This window comes from Gavia stellata, chromosome 6, assembly GCF_030936135.1.
Source record: "Gavia stellata isolate bGavSte3 chromosome 6, bGavSte3.hap2, whole genome shotgun sequence".
Lineage (NCBI taxonomy): Eukaryota > Metazoa > Chordata > Aves > Gaviiformes > Gaviidae > Gavia > Gavia stellata.
In genome coordinates, this window is record NC_082599.1 from 1328589 (window position 1) to 1347630 (window position 19042).

General features: G+C 54.6%; 1 protein-coding gene across 1 annotated transcript in view; it reads left to right on the forward strand.

Annotated features, from left to right (window-relative positions):
* The window catches only part of CCM2 (CCM2 scaffold protein), a 37935-nt gene extending 19531 nt beyond the window's left edge, over positions 1-18404 (forward strand). Inside the window, exons 2-10 of the mRNA XM_059818758.1 lie at positions 9842-10015; positions 10255-10338; positions 10543-10726; positions 12183-12319; positions 13456-13729; positions 14109-14166; positions 14953-15091; positions 15595-15733; positions 17484-18404. Of these exons, the coding sequence (XP_059674741.1) occupies positions 9842-10015; positions 10255-10338; positions 10543-10726; positions 12183-12319; positions 13456-13729; positions 14109-14166; positions 14953-15091; positions 15595-15733; positions 17484-17764 (1470 nt within the window). The 3' untranslated portion in view covers positions 17765-18404. The remainder of the gene's footprint in view (positions 1-9841; positions 10016-10254; positions 10339-10542; positions 10727-12182; positions 12320-13455; positions 13730-14108; positions 14167-14952; positions 15092-15594; positions 15734-17483) is intronic.
* The last annotated feature ends 638 nt before the right edge of the window (positions 18405-19042 follow it).

Here is a 19042-nt window from a genome sequence, read left to right on the forward strand (position 1 = left end):
AGGACCCCTGGCTCCTGTCTCTAATTCAGCCCAGTGGAGATGAAGCTGGGTCTCGTGGAGCCACGTGAGGACCTGGAGCAGCTGTCCCACTGGAAAACTGCTGGGCAGGGAGGCAGGATCACCTCCAGAGGCTTTCCTACAAGCTGGTCAAAATGATCTCGGGGAGATCTGGGTGCTGGCTGGGTTGCAGGAAAGCGGTCGGGGTTAGAAGGGGGATGGATGACTAATGTGGTGCAAATGGAGCTGGAAAACCGCCTGCAGGGTGGGGTGAGGAGGGACAGTGACCTTGACCAAAACCCTTTCTTCGTGCCCTAGTGAGCACAAACCTATTTTTACCTGGTGCTAAAACGCAAGATTTGCGCGTTATCTGTTCTGCAGGCACAACTGCAAGAGGTCTGTATCCTCCTTGTTGAAGGAATTGAGGTTTATCCCTCTTCTCCTGACCCCCAGCACATCGGGTTGTGGTCTCAGATGTTCAGCTCCTCAGGGAGAGGAGGGGACACCAGTACAGCTGCCCTTTCTGGTGGTCAGCTTGCAGTAAGATCTTCCACCAGAGAAGCCATGTGAAACTGAGATGTAACCCCATGCAAAGCTGAGCATCGCTGGCTCTGCCAGTCCCAGGAACGGAGCTGTCTAAGAAGATTCTTCAGCAAGACGTAGGAGGAGCTGCAGGTTCCCAGGTGATCCTTTGCGTCCTCCTTGCTTAGATGTTCTCTGGGCTTCAGTATCTGGTTCAGGCACAGGTAGGTCCTCACCTACGAGGAGGCTGAAGTCTGCAGCAACAACAGGGCCTTCGCTGCCTGGATGACACTCCTGAAGGTGGAGCGTGCTCTGCTTGCTTTGGAAATCACTGGAGGAACCTTCTATACGTTGTTTCTCACTCCACCTGCAAAGCTGTGGCTAAGCACCTGAGCAATGCAGATGAATTTCGAAATACCGTTCTGGCCAGCCTGCTGCTGATGGGAGAGGCTGTGGATCGGCTTTGTAGGTCCCTTACTCCAGCAACCTCATGCTGGCAGGCATCAGCAGAGATCTGCACGGTGAGATGAAGCTGAGGAGGCTTTGCAGTGCTCATGCACCGTGTTTAGGTGCAGGCGTTGCAGGTCTGGCTTCAGCATCCTCCCAGTGCCAAAGGAGAAGGGTCTGCGGCTGTGACCGTGGCTTTGCAGAAGGATAGGAGCTAGCAGAGGGTGGCATCCAGCCCTGCAACGCCTGCACTCCTGCTCACAGCCTTGGCAGCCTGCCCGCAGCTTTGGTCTTGATTAATTTTTGACTCCACGCCTGGCATCGTTATCCAGAGCCCCCCTCTTAAATCCTCACTGTAGTGTTTCACTAAAGCTGATAAAAAGCTGAAGCTGTTCTTAGCTCTTGGCTTCAAAAAGGAATCCCTTGAATAATGGTTTGATTTAATGTTTGAGCGTCTAGATATTTTTGTGGGGAGGAGAGCAGCTCTTCTGCAGCCATGTCAACGTGCCAAGTTTAGCGTTGAACCCGGAGCTGCCCTGTCTGGAGTTTCTTAAACCGAATGCTGACACACCCTCATCTCGCTGCGCCTCCTGTGCGACTTAAGTCCCCCTGACACCAGTTTACCGCTTCATCAAATGCTTCCCGTTGACAAAAACTGGAGAAAAGTGGAATAAAAGGAATTTGGGACGATGTTGCTGACTGGCACGCTGTGGCATTGATGCTCTGAGCCCAGCAGCAGGATGAGGAGGAAGCAGCAAGGGGCTCGTAATGGGAACACGTCCCATGGGTGGTTTTCAGTCCAGATCCCAGGTGGAGCTTTGAGGGGTTCCCAAGCTGGCTCCATCGCTCCTGCGGAGTTGCTGAGCTCTCCATGTGCAGTGGCGGGGTCTGAATGATGCATTTGGGGTGGTGGGGGCCATCCCATCTTACTGAAAGCAGTTTTCCTACTGAGCATGCCAGCACCAAATGACGTTCCTGAGTGAAACCACCTCTGTGAAGTTAAATGCGGAGAGGGTCCTGCTCCTTAGGCAGCACTGAAACAGCCTCACATCCCTGCTCAGAAACCCAGGGCTCTTCCTCGGGGCCGTGGCTGCTGGCAGTGGGCTGGGCGCTGCTGCTAGTCAAACAACTGGGAAGCTGCTTGGCTTTGCTGCGTGCATTGCTGAGCCGCTTGCAGAGCGTGGTTTTTGGCTTGGACTCAGATGTTTGGGTGGCAGACGGCAGTCAAAGGCAGCCTCCTGAGTGGCTCAGTCCTCTGCGTAGCAAGGGCAGGAGCAATTGCCTCCTTAACCATCCCCCTGCGAGTTCAAATATGTAGGTGGTTTCTTTGGGGAAGAGCTTGAGTACAGGCCAAGTCAAAATAAACCTAATTACAGGGACAAGACGATTTAGAAAAGGTCACGTCTACCTGAATGCCTGTAGCTGTTCTGGGTGCTTGGTTGAGTCCTCTTGCCTTGTTCTGGTCTGGGACCAGAGAAGGTTGTGGTGGGCACCAATGTGAGCGTAAGCCAGCAACACGTCCTCATGGCAGGGGTGGCCACCAGCCTCCCGGGCTGCCTGTGGGCAGGAGGTGATCCCCTGGAGCACTGGGCTCCCAGTACAAGAGATGGGGAGATACTGGGGCTAGTCTAGCAAACGGTGAAGAGCCTGGAGCATCTCTTGTATGAGGAAAGGCTGAGAGAGCTGGGACTGTTCAGCCTGGAGAAGGCTCAAGGGGATCTTATTAATGTATATAAATGCCTCATAGGGGGAGTGAAGAAAAGGAGGATCTAGACTCTTCCCGGTGGTGCCCAGTGTCAGGACAAGAGGCTACAGGCACGAACTGAAACACAGGGAATTGTATTCAAGCACAATAAACTTTCTCCAGTGTGAGGATGGTCAAACACTGGACAGGCTGCCCCAGAGGCCACACGTTCTCCATTCTTGGAGATGCTCAAAGCCTGACTGGATGTGGTCCTGACCCTCTGCTTCCCCCCGGCGCTCTTGGCCAAGCCTCTCTGCCCATAACCGTATGACACTGCCGTACAGACCTGGCCGTTAAGGATGGAGGGGTGGGGAAGGTCTGCAGCCTGTTCCTGAGGCAGCAGGGTATTTGCTGGGATTTAAAATGGTTTTTAAGCTCCCACTGCTGTAATCCCATCACTGCCAGGTCAGGAGTTGAGCTGGTGTTTTATTGTCTGAACGACTTTGCGTTGTGCTGAAGGGCAGGAGAGAGCCCCTGAGTAATTCACCACCTGGATGGGGACCCGCCTCCGTCAGGCAGAGCAAAACAAGGCTGTTACGACTTCCTTTTGCCAACAGGCTGAGGAATGGGAAGTCATTTGGAAATAAACCTCCGCTCGGCATCGGGATGTACCTGTGGCAGTTCGCAACTTTGCGTTTGGAGCTTGTGTTCGTGTCGAGGTGGCGTGAAGGAATGGCAAATGGGAATGTCTGGCTTTCCCAGGTCATAATTCAGACGTGCTCTTGTCACCCTTGGCTCACGGAGGACGGTGGCCGGTGCTGTGGAGCCTGGCCTGGGCTCAAGTCATGCCCAGGCAAAGCTGAACCCACAGAGCCCGTGTTTCCGTGGCATCGCCATGCTGGAGGCTGGTTGGAGTTTATTTCTTAACAGCCAAGTCTTCTCTAAACATGCTGAAAGTGTTTTTCTTGCTTGGTTTCACATTTTATTATTACAGGCGCCTCCCCTGACACCTCGTCCTTCCACACACGCCACTGTGGTCCTTTTCTTCGTTTCCTCCGCTGGCAGTAAGCTGACCCAGAGCCCCTTTGGGCTTGGTTAATTATTTCACCCGCTGCCGTATCACGTGCTCCTTTTGTGCAGATACTTCCTCCGCTGAGCCCAGTCTTCGCATCCTCGGTACGCTCAAGGTTGGCTTTCTGATCCGCTCAGAAACATAGCCTGGTCCTGAGGCGCTGCCAGCAGCTGTCTAGGAAAATGCTCTGGCTTTGCCCCAAGCGAGCATGCCCTGCGTCCCTTTGAGACCAGGATAACTGGATTTGGGATGTAGGCTGTCCCTGGGGACATGCAGCATGCTGCCAGCGGCACTGGCCGTGAGCTCCGTCTCCCTTAATCTCCATGCAGACTTGCCAGGGGAGAATTAGCCTTACAAATTTGCATTTGCGATAATCCCCTCAAGGGGATTAAGAAGCTGTTTCCCTCCTAACTAGAGGGATGCTCTTTCTCCTTTGTGTTCAGCTCAAAGGTTGAATGTATTTAAAGGGCCTGTCCAAGACCACATTGATTTTTGGATGGATACAAGCGGCTGGCCTGTGGGTGAAGGCAGCCCAAACTCCAGCGCCGGTGGCCAACAAGCACTACACTAGAAACAGCTTCGTCCTCTGTGAAACGCAGCCGCTGTGACACGGCATTGCTCGGCAGCACGGAAGCAGGTCGACACCTAAATACGAGCCATGTCCTTCTGCGTGCGCTCGTGATCCTGGGGATGTGTTTTCCAGGATCTTCTGTAGCTTTTGAAGCATGGGAGAAGGTCCTGGTCTGCTCTGTTGTCCGGCAATGGGTCAATCAGGGTTTAATTCCTGGCTCTGCCACCACCCCCTGGTACGTGGTGAAGGAAGAGGGGCTGCCAGGCGGCTTTCAGCAGCAAACCTTCCCCCAGAAATTTTCCAAAAACCCCCAGTGCTTCAGCTGGAGTAATAACGATCTAGATGAAGGGTAAATTCTCCCTCTTTCCAGAAATGGTTTTCTGGGGATTTCCAAAGCCAAGTGGGAGCCAGGGATGGGATGCGCTGCTGACAAGGGGCTTGCTGGGGGATGCAGGGGGCACAGGACAGGGGGGCAAACCCCCATGACATTTATGCTGCTGCTGACCCCAGTGTTCTTCCAGCAGTGAGGGGAAGGTGAACGTCGTTGGTCACCCTACCTCTAAGGGGACCCGGGAGTGCCGTGCTTATGCCGCGAGAGCCCCCGTCTTGCCACCTGAGGGTAGGGGCTGCTTATTTGGGCCACCAAATAAAGTGGGTTTTGAAGTCTCTGCGTTGTGAGATGCGGGGGGAGTGCAGAAAGCTGCAAGCGCTTTACTGGGGTATTGATGAGGTTGCAAACTCCTTTGATTTGACTCCTCGCATCCGCAGTCACCTCGAGAGCTTTCGAGGGGAGGAGAACGTGGAGCCTCCTGCTCAAGCAGCATCTTGAAGGTTTGAGGATGGGTCAAACTGTCTTCCCTGAGATTAGTATTGGCTTAACAACCTCCCCTGGCCCGTCCTGCACCCAGGGCTTTCCACGGAGCAGGACAGCACCAGCTTCTGCTGCTGCGAGCGGTGCCAGCCCTTGCAGGGAGCTGCCTCTGCCATCTCAGCCTCGCACGACACCAGTAGCTGGTCTCCAGTGACTGAGAGGTAGATATTTGCAGGGAAATCCTAACGTAGACAGGAAAAATGGCATCAGAGGGACAAATCACGCCAATGTAGATGCAAGCTTGGGATGGTGAGGGGCTCTCTGGACTGTGCCGTGTCTCCGTTTCTCTCCTGACAGCTTGTGGCTGTGTGCAACCTAGGCTGGGGGGCTTAGCCCTAGGCTAAGACTGGCCTCACAGGCTTTTTTCTGAGCTTTTGTCCTGTTTCCATTGAATTTGCAGCTCCTGGAACAGCAGCAGGTGGCTTGGACAAGGGGGCCTCTTCCATCCGGGCCACCAAGTCCGAGGAAGGGCTGGTTGTGGCCAGGAGTGTCCCTGGAGCTCACCAGAGCCACACACCCTGGCCCTGGTGGGTTTTTGGGGGATGGTGGTGGGGCACACTCCACCCTGGTTCCTCGCCAGCTTTCCTTGTTCAGACATGTGTGAACTTACGTCTGGTGAGCCTGGTCTCCCAAAAAAATCCAACCAAAGCCCATCTGCCATTCATAGAGCCCCCTCCCCTGCCCGATGGCGTGCCTTTCCCTGTCGGTCTGGCCTCGCAGGCTAAACCCAGCCATGAGATGCTCTCTCTCAATTAGTCAAGTCTTAAATGCCTCGTTAAGGAGATGAAATTACTGTTTTCTTCCTGAATTTCGGAGCCTTCGGCAGCAGGGGACCCAGAGGTGTGACCACATTTGCCTGTCCTCTGCCCGAGCTGCAGCTCTCCGTGAAATGCCAAGTCCTGGCTGGCACAAGGCGTTCACGTAACCCCTTCCCTGCCTCTTCTCCTGACTTCAAGATGTAAATGCTTTTGAGAAGCAAACCATGTGGGAATGAGTTCCTGGCAGCTCTTACCTGCGCTGTGCTGCCGGTGCCCAGCCGTTCCCCCGGTGCAGGGATGGACCCGTCCTTTCCAAACAAGCTTGTTTCAGCTGAGCCCCGCTCCCCATCCCAAGTGGCTTTTACAGCGGATGCCTAAGCTGTTCTGCTGCAGGAGATGTCTCCGGACTGGAGAAATCCACAGGGAGGTGGGCTGAGAAATCACCTTCAGGGATTGCAATTGTGGGCAAGGAGGGGGGAAGAAAGAAAACCAAACTTTTATTTTATGAGTTTTAAGGAGAAATGGGATCCTTCTCTCCCCAGACCTAGTAACTAGGTAGCGTGCCGGAGGAGTTCGCTTGCATCCCACGATGGGAATCTGCTCGGTGCAAGCGCCGAGGGGCTGCAGGGTCGCTGGCAGCCCGGCAGGTCTTTGGGTGCTTCTTCTCCAGCTGACCTTCTTACCTCTGCTCAACGGGTGGATTTCACTGGGGAAATCACCGCCTTCGCCTTTTTAATTTGATTTTCTGTCTGTGAAATTAGCAACTTGTTTTCATTAATCCTCTGAGCCTGACTCTTGGGCTCACGTTTGAGCCCAACAAGGCTCGCTTGATCACTTCGCGCTTTCCCAAAGGGGGCCTTGGCGCAGGCAGGGAGCTTTTAACCTCATTTCTAAGCTTTGCTTTTCTAATGTGAGCAAGAAGCTTAAGGACTCAAAATATGGGCCCTAAAAAAGCTTTACAGCCCTTGGTCTCAATAGATGTTGTCGAACCTTGGAGGACAAAGTAGCTCTGAAACTCGGAGGAGAAACCAGGGTTAAAAACTCCTGTGTGCTGGGGATATTTCCATCCTGGGTGCAGCCGGGTGCGAGTCCAGGCTGTAGCGGCAAAGGATATTGGGGGGTTTCCAGGGATTTGGGGGTGCAGGAGGTGGGACCACATGGCTGGGAGCCGGCAACAGGATCGAGCTTTGCAAAACGGGCTTCTGTGCCTCACCTCGCCTCACGCCTGGCCCTGTTGCTGCCAAACCTTGACGGTTCTTAACCAACAACTTTATTTCATTGCTGTTGCTGCGTATAACAGAAGGAAACTGTGGTTATTGCACTTCCTGGCTGTGAGCCGGCAGGCGAATGAAAGCTCCACGGGTTTGCCAGCGCTTCGGCACAGGCCGCGAGCTTTGGATAAGCCCCCAAGACGAGGGTAGCAGCTTCTGTCCCGCCGGGAGGTGCTTTCGGAGAGCCACTAAAGGCTCCACGCCGGCACGGTTTGGTTCTGCTCTCCGTAGCTGGGTACCTCAATGGAGAACGAGGTAGGTGCTGGTTTTAGATCGGCTCCCAGAAATGCAGAAGCTGTTGTTCCGCATTGCGTCAGGCTGGGTGACGCCTCCGCCTTGGATTTGGGCTCCCCAAATCCTCCTTTAAGGAGAGCCCCTGGCTCTCCCACGGGGCTCGAGGGCACGGGATGGTGGGGAATGATGGTCCCTTCACAGCATCCTGCCAGCCCTACAGAGGCTGCCTGCATCCTTGAAGGAAAGAGAGGGTTTCTTCTGGTTTGCTCTGTACGTATTGGGCTGGAGCTGCCGGACCCTGGCAGGTGGAGCGGGATGTGTCCAGGGGACTGTTGTGGTACAGCCCTGACTCCGTCGGCAGATTTCTGCATCTCTCTGCTTTTGATTCCTACAAGATGCTGGTGGAATGAAATCTTTACTCAGCGGCAGCCAAGGTTTGGGGTTGGACACCCTTGCAGTCGGGGTGGCGGAGCCGGGGTTGAGCCCCACACTCCGGTCTTGGCAAACAGACCTGTTGCATTTAGGATTTTCTGGAACGATCCCAGCCCCTCAGCAGGAGCCAGCTGGGTTGCACAAGCGCAGGGTCATGCTCCATTTCGGGAGCCCAGCTGAAGGGAGGGATGCTGCCCCTAAAATCTCCAGTGTTTGGCAGTCCTGCTGCAGTAAAGTCAGAGCTGCTTCACGAGGCCAGCGTCATGTAGCTGTGTTTTCTCTCTCTTTTGTCCTATAAACTTGCTCTATTTTTATCTCCCTGGTCCAAGGGACGTTTTTCAGGGCCGGGCTGTCCCCAACGTCCTTGTGGTGCCTGGCTCACTCTGGGATTTGGTGAATACTATTGAACCAGGAGCTTTTCCATCCCACTTTCCCATCCTAGTGCAATGGTTTAAAATTTTTCTGGTCTGGTTTTGATCTCTCTTGTTCCTGTAGATCTTTCATGCGCATCTACCCTGAGAAAAGCAACAAGATAGGCTGAAGCTGCCTGATGGGAGCAGGTCCCACGTGCGCACCTGAACCCAATGCATCAGCTGCTGTGCAGGGAGGGACACTGCTGGGAGTAGGTGATGCGGTGGTGGCACTCCCCCATCAAACAGAATGCCCTACGGCAAGGCTCAAGCGGTTAGGTGAAGGGTTTGCAGCAGTTCTTAACGGTGGTTTCCAGGGCAAGGTCCTGCAGTGGATGGCAGCAAGAGATGAGTTTACAGGGGGCTGCTGCTCTTTGAGGCTGCAAAGTATTCCACACTTCTCTGAGCAGGAGCACTTGCTTTATATTTAATCAATTCTCCTTTTGAAGGATCTTTTCTGCTTCTGCAGATCATACAATCCTTTTTCTTGCCTGTGAGAATCAGGAAAGCCAAACTGTTGTTGTCCTGAGGGGTGGGAAGCAGAAAGCATCACTGCCGTGGGAAGCAGAAAGCATCACTGCCGTGGGACGGGGCAGCTGGAGCCAAGCGTGTGCCGCCGAGGAGCATTGCCTTTCCCCTCCGGACTGGCATTTAACACTGCTGTGAATCCCAATCATTGGATCTGCCCACTTCAAAGCATCCATTTGAGCTGGGAAACTTGGAATTGGAGAACTCTGTGCATGCTCCCAGTCATTTAGCCGTCGGGCGGGCTGGTGCAGAGCTTGGTGGGCATCTACCACGGGTCAGCTCTGCTGCAACGGCCCCTGGGTGTGCAGCGTTCTGGGCTGTCCGCCCCACGCCGCAGCAGAAGGACGGTGGTGATGATGCTCCCTCTATAGCTGGGAGCCCGTGTGTGCATGCTGCTGCCGGCTGGGCTGGTGTTGGCTCCCAGTTTTTAACCAAATCAAGCACTTAATGGTTCGGGAACCACAAAGACCTGGTTTTCCCAGGGGAGGCCGTCTCCTGGGTCATGTACTCACGTTTGTGGGTCTCCCCTGAGACCTCAGACAAGTTTGCAGCATCTCTGCCTTTTCCTTTTGCAATCCTTCGTTGAGTGGCTCACTGCAAATGCTTGGCTGAAATATAAAATTGTGCTGAGGCGAGGAGGAAACCTGCTGGTTTTGCACATGGCCATGGCTCGCTCACTCTTACAGCTCTTAATCTGAATATATAGTTGTATTTTTCTTCTTAACTGAAAGGTTGCACATTGTGGCTTTGGGGGGGGGAAAAAACATCCTATTTTGGTAGCGGGCACTTACCAGCACTTGCGTTCTTGCGACATGTTGCGGGAAAGTGGTTTTCAGTGGAAGACCACACACTCCTGGATTCGTAGCTCTAAATGCAGCCTGTCCGTGGCGTGGTTGGGGCTGGTAGAACCAGGTTGTGAGTACAGATGTATGGGCTGGAGGAGTGCTGGGCAGTGGGTGCTGCCAGTTTCCCCCCATTTCGGTGCAGAAACTCCCTCCCTCACCCTTAACCCCAATGTCCCGGTGTTTCCCTTTCTCTCCGCAGCCTGGAATAGTGTCTCCTTTCAAACGAGTCTTCCTGAAGGGCGAAAAAGGTCGGGATAAAAAAGCCCAGGAGAAGGTTACGGAGAGACGGCCTCTGCATACGGTGGTGGTGTCCCTGCCTGACCGCGTCGAACCAGACGTGCTGCTGAATGACTACATTGAGAAAGAAGTGAAGGTAACGCCTGCCTGCCTGGGGCTGGGGCTCGTATGTAACTGTATATAGCTATATAGCGTTAGGATGACTTAAAGGCATGAGAGATCTTCCATACATAGGTGTATTTACCTTCTAAATAGGGGCTTGGGGCACCAGCCCTTTCCTCTGTCTTGATGGTGTCTTTCTTGCAATAGCTGGTGTGTTCACAGGCATGCTTAGCGTGTACGAGCTGTGGTAACGGTTTGGTTCTTCTTTTCCAGTATTTAGGTCAACTCACATCCATCCCAGGGTACCTGAATCCCTCCAGCCGCACGGAAATCCTGCATTTGATCGATAATGCAAAGGTGAGTGCTCAGCCTGTTGAATGACCCGCTCCATGTAGTCTCTGTCTAACATGCAGCATGGAAAAAAAAAGGCTTGTGGAGCTTCCTTGGGGGCTGGTTGCTGGTCTGACTCGTGTCCTCCATCCCGTGGGAGAGAAGCCTGTTACCAGACCGTTACCAAAGGGGAAACAGTTCAGCAAATCAATGGAAATACATCTATTTTAGAGAGCACACCAGCTCCCGGGGCAGCTGACCCAAGAACACGATGCTGTCATCAGTCTCTCTGCCTACAACATCAAGCTGGTGTGGCGGGATGGAGAAGATCTCATCCTCAGGGTCCCCATCCATGACATCGCATCCGTTTCCTACATCCGAGATGACTCCTCTCACTTGGTCGTGCTGAAAACAGGTAGGTTGTGGCCAGCACGGGCAGGCTGTAGCCTTGTGTTTTGGGGTTGCCGTGTGTTTTGGGATTGTGGGGCAGAGCTCCACAGCAGCCAGTATTGCACTCGCGTAGGACAGCAGACGGCCTGACCAGAAACAGGACAAAGGCGATGCTGGGTGAGAACAGGCCAAAATAATTGGTGTCCTTCACAGAATCATAGAATCACAGAATGGTTTGGGTTGGAAGGGACCTTTCAAGGCCATCAGGTCCAACCCCCCTGCAGTGAGCAGGGACATCTCAACTGGATCAGGTTGCTCAGAGCCCCATCCAACCTGAGCTTGAATGTTTCCAGGGATGGGGCATCTACCACCTCTCTGAGCAACCTGTGCCAGTGTTTCACCACCCTCAGCATAAAAAAATGTCTTCCTTATATCTAGCCTCCTGCCTTGAGTTGTTTCAGTCCATCCTTTTTTAGGGGGAGTGGAGGAAGGACTGGGTTTACGCCTGTTCCCCCGAGGGTGCTGTGACTCGCAGAAGAGCAAGCACGCTGGGAGGGATGAAGGATGTTGGAGCTGGGCTGGGTTGTGTCTAGAGATGACCTGCGGGCTCACGTACAGCTTAGAAATTCCTCCCGTAGCCTGTCCTCCGGAAACTGTCAAACCTCGAGTGAGAGCTGTCATTTACTGACTCTTAAGAAAGGTTGGGGTCTTAAAGTGTAGTAGTTTATTCTGCATTGCCCATCCTGCTCCAGTCTGTGGGGTCCTCTGTGGATGTCAGCAAGGAGGAAAAGCAAGGAGAGCAGGTAGAGGCAGCTCCTCCAGCCTGCTCCCCACACATGTTGGACCTGCCCTGCTCTTCGCGACCCTTGTGCAGGTTGCTGGGAGGATTTCATCACGGTGCTGGATGTCTAAATGCCCTTGTTGAATAACGGGGGTGATAGCCATCGCTTCTGACACACCTCACTTCTTGTAATAACTGGAGAGGGCCTCGAATCGGTCCCCAGCAGCTCTGCATGTGTCAAACCTGCATGGATTTGGGCTGGAGTGTTTGGGGAAGGCTGAGCTACTTGGAGGATGTAATGGCAGAGACTTACCGGATTATAAACCCTGTGACAGCAAAGGACGGTCTATGGAATAAATAAGTGACTTAGAAGGCTGTAATTCTGCTGATGGATTTCTGAGGCTGGCTAAGCTGTGGAAATTAAGCTGACGATTTACAGAGTTGTCAGAAACCAGCTTTAAATTATAGGCTTTTCATTCAAAGACTTTGACCCTGTGCAGCTGTCAGATGGAGTTCCCGGGCTCCTGAGAGTTCCTTCCTCCAGGACATTTTCTCCCAGCTGCGGGATCCTCAGCACTCCTGCTTCGGGGGTTTTGCTCTCCCCACGGGCAGCCTGCTCAGAGGGCAGCTCGCTGTGCGAGGACTCCTTGCTGTTCTCTCCCTGCCCCAACCTTTCCATCACGACTTCTCTCTTTCTCAGCTCAGGACCCCGGGATCTCCCCAAGCCAGAGTCTCTGCGCCGAGAGCTCCAAAGCCCTTACTTCAGGTTCGCTGTCTGAGAGCGGGGTGGTTCCCGTCGAAGCTTGTTGCTTGGTGGTGCTGGCTACGGAGAACAAAGTAAGACTCAAAACACTTGATTAAAACTCTGTCTTATGTTGGGGTTGTCTCCACAGTCACTCTCCGATTGCGATGACACTGGGACTGGGACTGCTGGGAGGTTTTCTGGCCCTTAGACCGGGGTGGCCACAACTTCTTAGGTTGACGGTGGAGAGCCACTAGCCCCAGGGTGGCCTCATCCTGCTCTTGCCAAGTGTCCCCTCTGTTACGTGGCAGATGCTTACCTGGCCATAGGTTGTGTGACACACATAGGCCCAGTTTTAAGACTGCAGGGTGTGGGTTGGGCTTTGCTGGCGCACGAGGTGCTACCTGGAGGAGGAAACCTGGTCCCTGCCAAAGCCCCAGGACCTGGTTTGGACACGAGAGGGTATCAGAAGATGGTTTTCCCTTGGTGGTTGGTGCCTGCTGCCCAGAGCTTTCTCCAGCAGCAGGAAAGCTGTGAAGACAACTGAATCTCTCCCACAATGGGATTTTGCTAACCGGGGCATGTTCCTGATGCTGACCTGGAAATTTGTTTCATCCAGTATCTGGATCCAGAGATTTTGATCTCAGCCTGTGTGCTCCTACTTCTACAGCAGGAACCCTTTGCCTTCAGGATGGAGTTTTTCTCGCCTCGTTCGCAGCTCTAACACTCTCTAGGGTGCCTGCACCTGTTTGGGATGTAGGTTATGTAGCCAAAATCCCAGGGACGTGAACCGAGGAGTAGAACAGAGCATCGACACGAAATCTGGGTGCTAATTAATAGCTGTGAGTTGACGGACGGAGCATCCGATCTCCTGTTGTCAGGGTCTGGCCGGTTGAAGGGGGCTGGGATGCTTCTCTGGCAGTATGGGAGGGTGATGAGGGGTGATACATCTCAGGAGTTCGTCTCCTCTAGCACCAAGGAAAACCCCAAGGGACAGCGTGAGGTAGCTAACGAGATTTGAGGTTTGTCACCTCTGGCCGTGGAGACCCTGTGGGTTGAGCAGCATCCTGGATCTTGGATGGGTGGGTTCCCTCTCCTCGCTGGGAAGACATCACCCTTAGAAATACAGCACACCACTGTCCTGCGTGGCATGCCCACCGGAGGGACCTGAAGAGAAAGGCCACCGCTGTATCTTCTGCCTTGCACCAGCCCTTCTTTGCTCCCTCCCCAGGTGACTGCCGAGGAGCTGTGCTCACTTCTCAGCCAAGTCTTCCAGATTGTTTACACTGAGTCCACGATAGACTTCTTGGACAGAGCAATATTTGATGGGGCGTCCACACCGACGCGGCACATGTCCTTACACAGCGGTAAGTCCGTGCTCTCCTCCTTTGCTTCTTTCTTACCGGGCCCGTCTGAGGGTCTCTCCCCGTCTTCACCAACGTCCATCACGTCTCTTCTGCCACCCTCTGAGGTGGGAGCCAACCTGGTGGCTTCCCTCCTGCAGGGTACTGGAAAAAAACCCTCCTCTGCTTTAATTGCATGTGAGTTGGAAGGGCACAAGGGCTATCTCCTGCCCGCAGATGTTTCCCCAGCTGGGCTGTGGCACATCAGCCATCGTCCTTGTCCCCCATACCCTTTGCCTCTCTATTCACGTTGGACGGAGGCACTTAATGAAACAACCCCTTCGCGGTTCTGCATCTCTGCTGAGTCTGTATCCAGTCCTGACACAGCACCGCTCGGCGCCATCTCGGCCCCAGCCCCCCTGCCTCTCACCTTCCAGCTGGGAAAGCCGAGTCGGAAATCATTGTGGGTGTAGGTCATGGATCAGGAAAAGCACCAAATTTCTGCCTCTTAAACTCTGTGTCTCGAATGTTTTCCTTGCAGATGACTCTTCTACAAAAGTGGATGTTAAGGAATCTTACGAAACGGAAGCAAGCACTTTGTAAGTTAAACGTGGTACGCTGAGCTCGCTCGGCACTCGGGCTTATTAGTGCAGCCTCGCTGCCAGGTTTAAAGCCCCCAGAACAGAAACTGCTGCGGTCTGCACATTGAAAAGCTTCTGCTCAGTCTGACTGAAACATTGGACGGTGTTTTTACTGTCCGCCTGTGGTGCTGCGGTTCCGGCCTCCGCAGCATCCCTGGCTGGATTGTTCTGCCGCCGCGGTTTTCCAGAGAAGGTCACGTACACAATGTATGTGCAGTCCCCTGCATCAGCAAAGCGGGGATGCGACGCTCACCCGGCTGCTTTGCCTTGGTGAAGTCCAGCTGGAGTTGGGAGAAATATTTTCCCCCAAGCCCTTTATTTTGGAAACTTTTTCCCTCCTGAATCAGTGACTGCTGAAAACACAGCGTTTGTGGGCTGAAAACCTGACACACAAACCAGTTGTTTAAAAGTGACTGATACTATTTGAAAATTTCACATTTAACGCCAAAATAAGGTGGTTTGAGACTTTCCCCCCTGCTGTTCCAAAATGAGAAAGCAGTTGGAGAGGGTATTTTCCCATGTACGGCTTCATTTTCAGCAGGTCAGCATACCAATACAGTCCTTCGTGCTGTGAGAGCCTTCAGACGCCCTTGGGAGTGGAAAGCTGCAAGCTTTATTGCAGAGAGAGCGCGTCTCCAGTGCCTCTCCACTCTTCCAGGCTCTCCCATGCCATGACCACCAGCGATGGCGATGCGGAAGGTGCCCGAGGAGCGCTGGAGAACTCATGATCTGTTTGCATTTCAGTTCCTTTCCAGAAACCTTGGATGCAGGCGACAACTCCCCATCTTCCTTCTCTACACAACAGTCTCCACACATTAAGACAGTCAGCGAGAGCGAGCTGAGCACCACGGCGACAGAGCTGCTCCAGGACTATATGATGACGGTAGGGTGCCCTTGCAGGACAGGGTGGAGGGGTTTTCTTCCCTTTCAGGTGCCTGAGTGCTCTTGGGATTTGGGATTGTTGCCTCGACATGTAGAACGTGAGCCCATGCTCAGGAGCATCCCATCCTCCTCCTTTTCATACAAATTGTGCTCGGAGGCCTCATGGGGTCCGAACAAGGGCTCACATCCTTCTCTGGCAGGATCACCCCCACCCCCTTGTCCCCTCTTACTGCGTTAGGGCACGTCACGCCATCCCCGGCGCACCAGGTCCGTCACTTCATGAGTCACGGTCCCTGCGTACACTCACAACTTGTCCCTGTTTCAAAGCTGCCAGCTCCGTAGTGGGTTGCCCCAGCCTGTCCTGCTTTTCTGTTGGGATGAGCTGGCTCATTACTACAGCTCTTGTCAAATAGCAATAAACCTGGTAAATACCATTCCCAGGCTTCCCATCATCTCTTCCTCCTGAAAAATCAGTGACGTTTGCGGTGTGCTTTTCTTCCGCAGCTCCGAACGAAACTCTCTTCCCAAGAGATCCAGCAGTTCGCCATGCTCCTGCACGAGTATCGCAATGGGGCTTCGATCCACGAATTCTGCATCAACTTGAAGCAGCTCTACGGGGACAGCAGAAAGTTCCTGCTTTTAGGTGAGTGTCAGCTGCCAGGGATTCATCGTGGATGACCCACCGGAGGGTGAGAGCCGGCGTTGGTCTGCTCCCGAGCCCTGGGGACGTGTCTGCTACCGATCGCTGATGCATGGGCCTTCCCTGTGGACGGTCCGATGGGACGTGAGGGGGGGTAAAGGGGTGTCACCAAGCAAGAAGCAACATCTCAAGCCATCTCTCCTTGGAGATACCTGTTTCCTGAGGGCAGCTGGGTCCATCTAGCTCAGGCCCCCCCATCTCAGAGACTTGTCACCCTTCAGGATGCTCACCTCTCCCTCCTGACTGCAGAGGGAGCCTGGGTACCTCCTCCAGACCGGACACCAGGCTTTTCTATGCCTGCTGGTAGCAAGAGAGAGGGATCTGGTCCTTGGTTGGCCATAGGGTGCCTGACACCAGGCGATTCCAGTGTTGGATGTGCCGTTCATCCGGGTGTATCAAACCTGCATTCCCAAGAGGGGACTGCACAGTCCTGGAGGGAAGGTGTGCGGTCTGGCAGGGGAACAGGACCTTTTCGTTCCCCTCCATTAAAAGGAGACTGAGAGCCTCAGGGGCTCTTCAAGTCCCTCCTGCTCAAACTCCCGGCTTTGATTTTGGCTTTAATAAGCTGAAAGACCATCAGTAACGAGAGCCGGTGGGGTTGGGGCAGAGATGCCTGTTGTCACTGAAAAGCGATGCCTTGTGTTTTCACTCTCTTTTAAAAGAAGCAGATCTGCTGAAAGCACTGGGGGTTGCTTGCTGGAGTCGGCGTGCCGCAGGGAGAGGGGCAGCTCTCGGCAAGCTCTCCCAGCAGCCGGCTTCTCTTTCCTTTGTCCCAGGGAATCCAGCAGCGCAGCCGGGCGCCTCCGTCAGCACAAAGGCATTTTCTTTTAGCGATGCGCACGCAACCGACTTGCTTTTAACGTCACCGGTACCAAAGCCGGTGCAACGGCAAGGTCGCTGTGCTGGGAGGCTGACTTGATATCGGCCACAGATCACCAAAAAGCAGATCCAATTTGCTTTTCCCAGCCTGGGCAATCGCACCGCTGCCACGCTCTCCCCGGGCAGAGCACTGGCTGCTCCCCATGGGTTTGACCAGGGTGGGCAGTGTGAGATAGAGAAGGTGAGGAGCAGCAAACCTTCTGTCCAGGCTCAGACTATGCTGGAAACCTCCTGTAAAGGCTGTTTTAAAATTTTTGAGTGACCAGAGTTTTCTTCTGAGCGGTTTGGGTGGTAACTGTAGCCCTAAAGCTGGGACTGACTACGGGAAGCAGGGGCTACCTCGTTTTTGGCTGGTAAGGACACACACCATGGAGGGGGTAGGGAGCTTATTGCTCCCATTACAGCAATAAGCTCAGTAAAGCCGAGCAATGTGTTTCGGTGAGGAATTAGAAGACGATCCTTTTGAGCTCAGAAAATCCTGCTTTAGCAGGATTTTGTCCTCAGTGGGCAGCGGCTGCAGTTCTCAGGGGTGTAAATGGGAGATGTGGCCACGAGCCAGTCCCCAGTGGCCCCTGTCCCCCCAGAACAGGCTCCTCCGTCGAGCTCTGCACTGTTTCAGGGTTTGGGGGCACAACGTTGTAGCCAGCCTTGGCAACTGGGCTCTTCTGGAAGGCTCAGAAGCCCTGGGGATTTTCAGACAGCTGAGCAAATCCACATGGAAACCTGTCCCGGGTGTCTCCCCTGCGTGCCCATGCCGTACAAAACACACTATGATGCTAATGGTTTTCCCCTTGTGTTATCTTCCCTGGTCCAGGTCTTCGCCCCTTCATCCCCGAGAAGGACAGCCAACACTTTGAGAACTTCCTCGAGACCATCGGGGTGAAGGACGGCCGGGGCATCATCACAGACAGTTTCGGGAGGTACAGGCGGACTCTGAGCACCACTTCCAATTCCACCACCAACGGCAACGGCGCTGCCGGCAGCTCGGATGACCAGTCCGTCCCTTCGGAGGAGGACGAGTGGGACCGAATGATCTCACACATCAGCAACGACATCGAAGCTCTGGGGTGCAGCATGGACCGCGATTCCTCTTGAGAGCGAGCCAGGGGGGAAGGACGGTACCGGCAGCTCCCCGTGCCGGGGGAGCTCGCTCCGGCAGCCTCCCACCGAGACCCCGCAGCGGTGCCTGTATCCTGACCGTCGTTCTGGAAGAGGTTTTGGGGCTGGATCAGGATGTAATTACTCTCACATCCTCATTAACGGCTCTGGGCAGCCGGTGGCAGGCGGCCGGTGCCCTCTCACCGTGCCGGCACGCTGTGGTGGAGGACCCCAGGGCAGGAGCCCATCCTGCAGCCGTCCCTGGTTTGGTTTCGCCGGCGCAACGGGGAGCGAGGCTGGGGAGACAAGTTGGCTACAACCCTCTGCCTGGTTTACAGTTTTGCACATGGTATCCCTATTGTAACTGCTCTCTTCTTCCTCCTCCTCGCCCCTGTTTTTGAATGAAGTTTACCACAATGTGAATTATTTAAACCCATTGTCGATGTTGTCGAAACATTTCGGCTCCAGACGTGCAGGAGATGCTGCGGCGGTAGCGGATGCCGGCTGCGCCGTGAGCTTTGTGCTTGTGCTGCTGCAGCCTGGCCTGCAAACCCCATTCCCCCCCTGACCCCGGCTTTGCTCAGGAATAGCGGGGGGGCCCAGGGAGGTGAGGGGGCCCCACAGCCGCTCTTTTACCTGCCAGCGGGCTCCTGTGTGCCCACACACAGCGGGCAGGCAGCTGCCGGTGCCTGCCAGGGCATCGCCTTCCTGCACACCAGCCTGCCCCACGCATCCCCCCCCCCCAACCCAGTCTGGGGGACCCCACGGTCCTCTCTGGCACCCATCCTGGGGTTTGTGGTGCCGGCAGGAGGTCATGGGCCGGCTACCAGGGCTCCCCGGGGACTGTGCCGTCCCGGAAGGGCCACCACTGGGACGGGAGAGCCGATCCAGGACCCGCTCGAGGAAGCTTGGGGGTGCTGCAGGGCATGGTGTACATGTTGTATATATTTTACATACAGTTATAAATACACACTTATTTTTTTAAGCTGTACCCCCTGCCCGAGGAGCGCTCCTGGGGGGATGCCATTCGCAGGGGGCACCCGAGAAGGGTTGGGGGGGGAGTCCCCAGTTATCCTAGAGCCACAACTGGGAGGCAGGATGGGGCTGGAGGAGGGACGGGACAGCCCAGGCAGCGCCCCGGGGCTCAGCTGGGGTCTCTGGCACCCATGGGTGGCTCTAGCAGGGCACCTCGTGCCTGTGCCGGCTGCGGTGGTGCCGGGGGGAGCTGGCTGGCCCCTGCAGTGGGTGCTTTGAGGCCAGACACTGGCTCAGCAG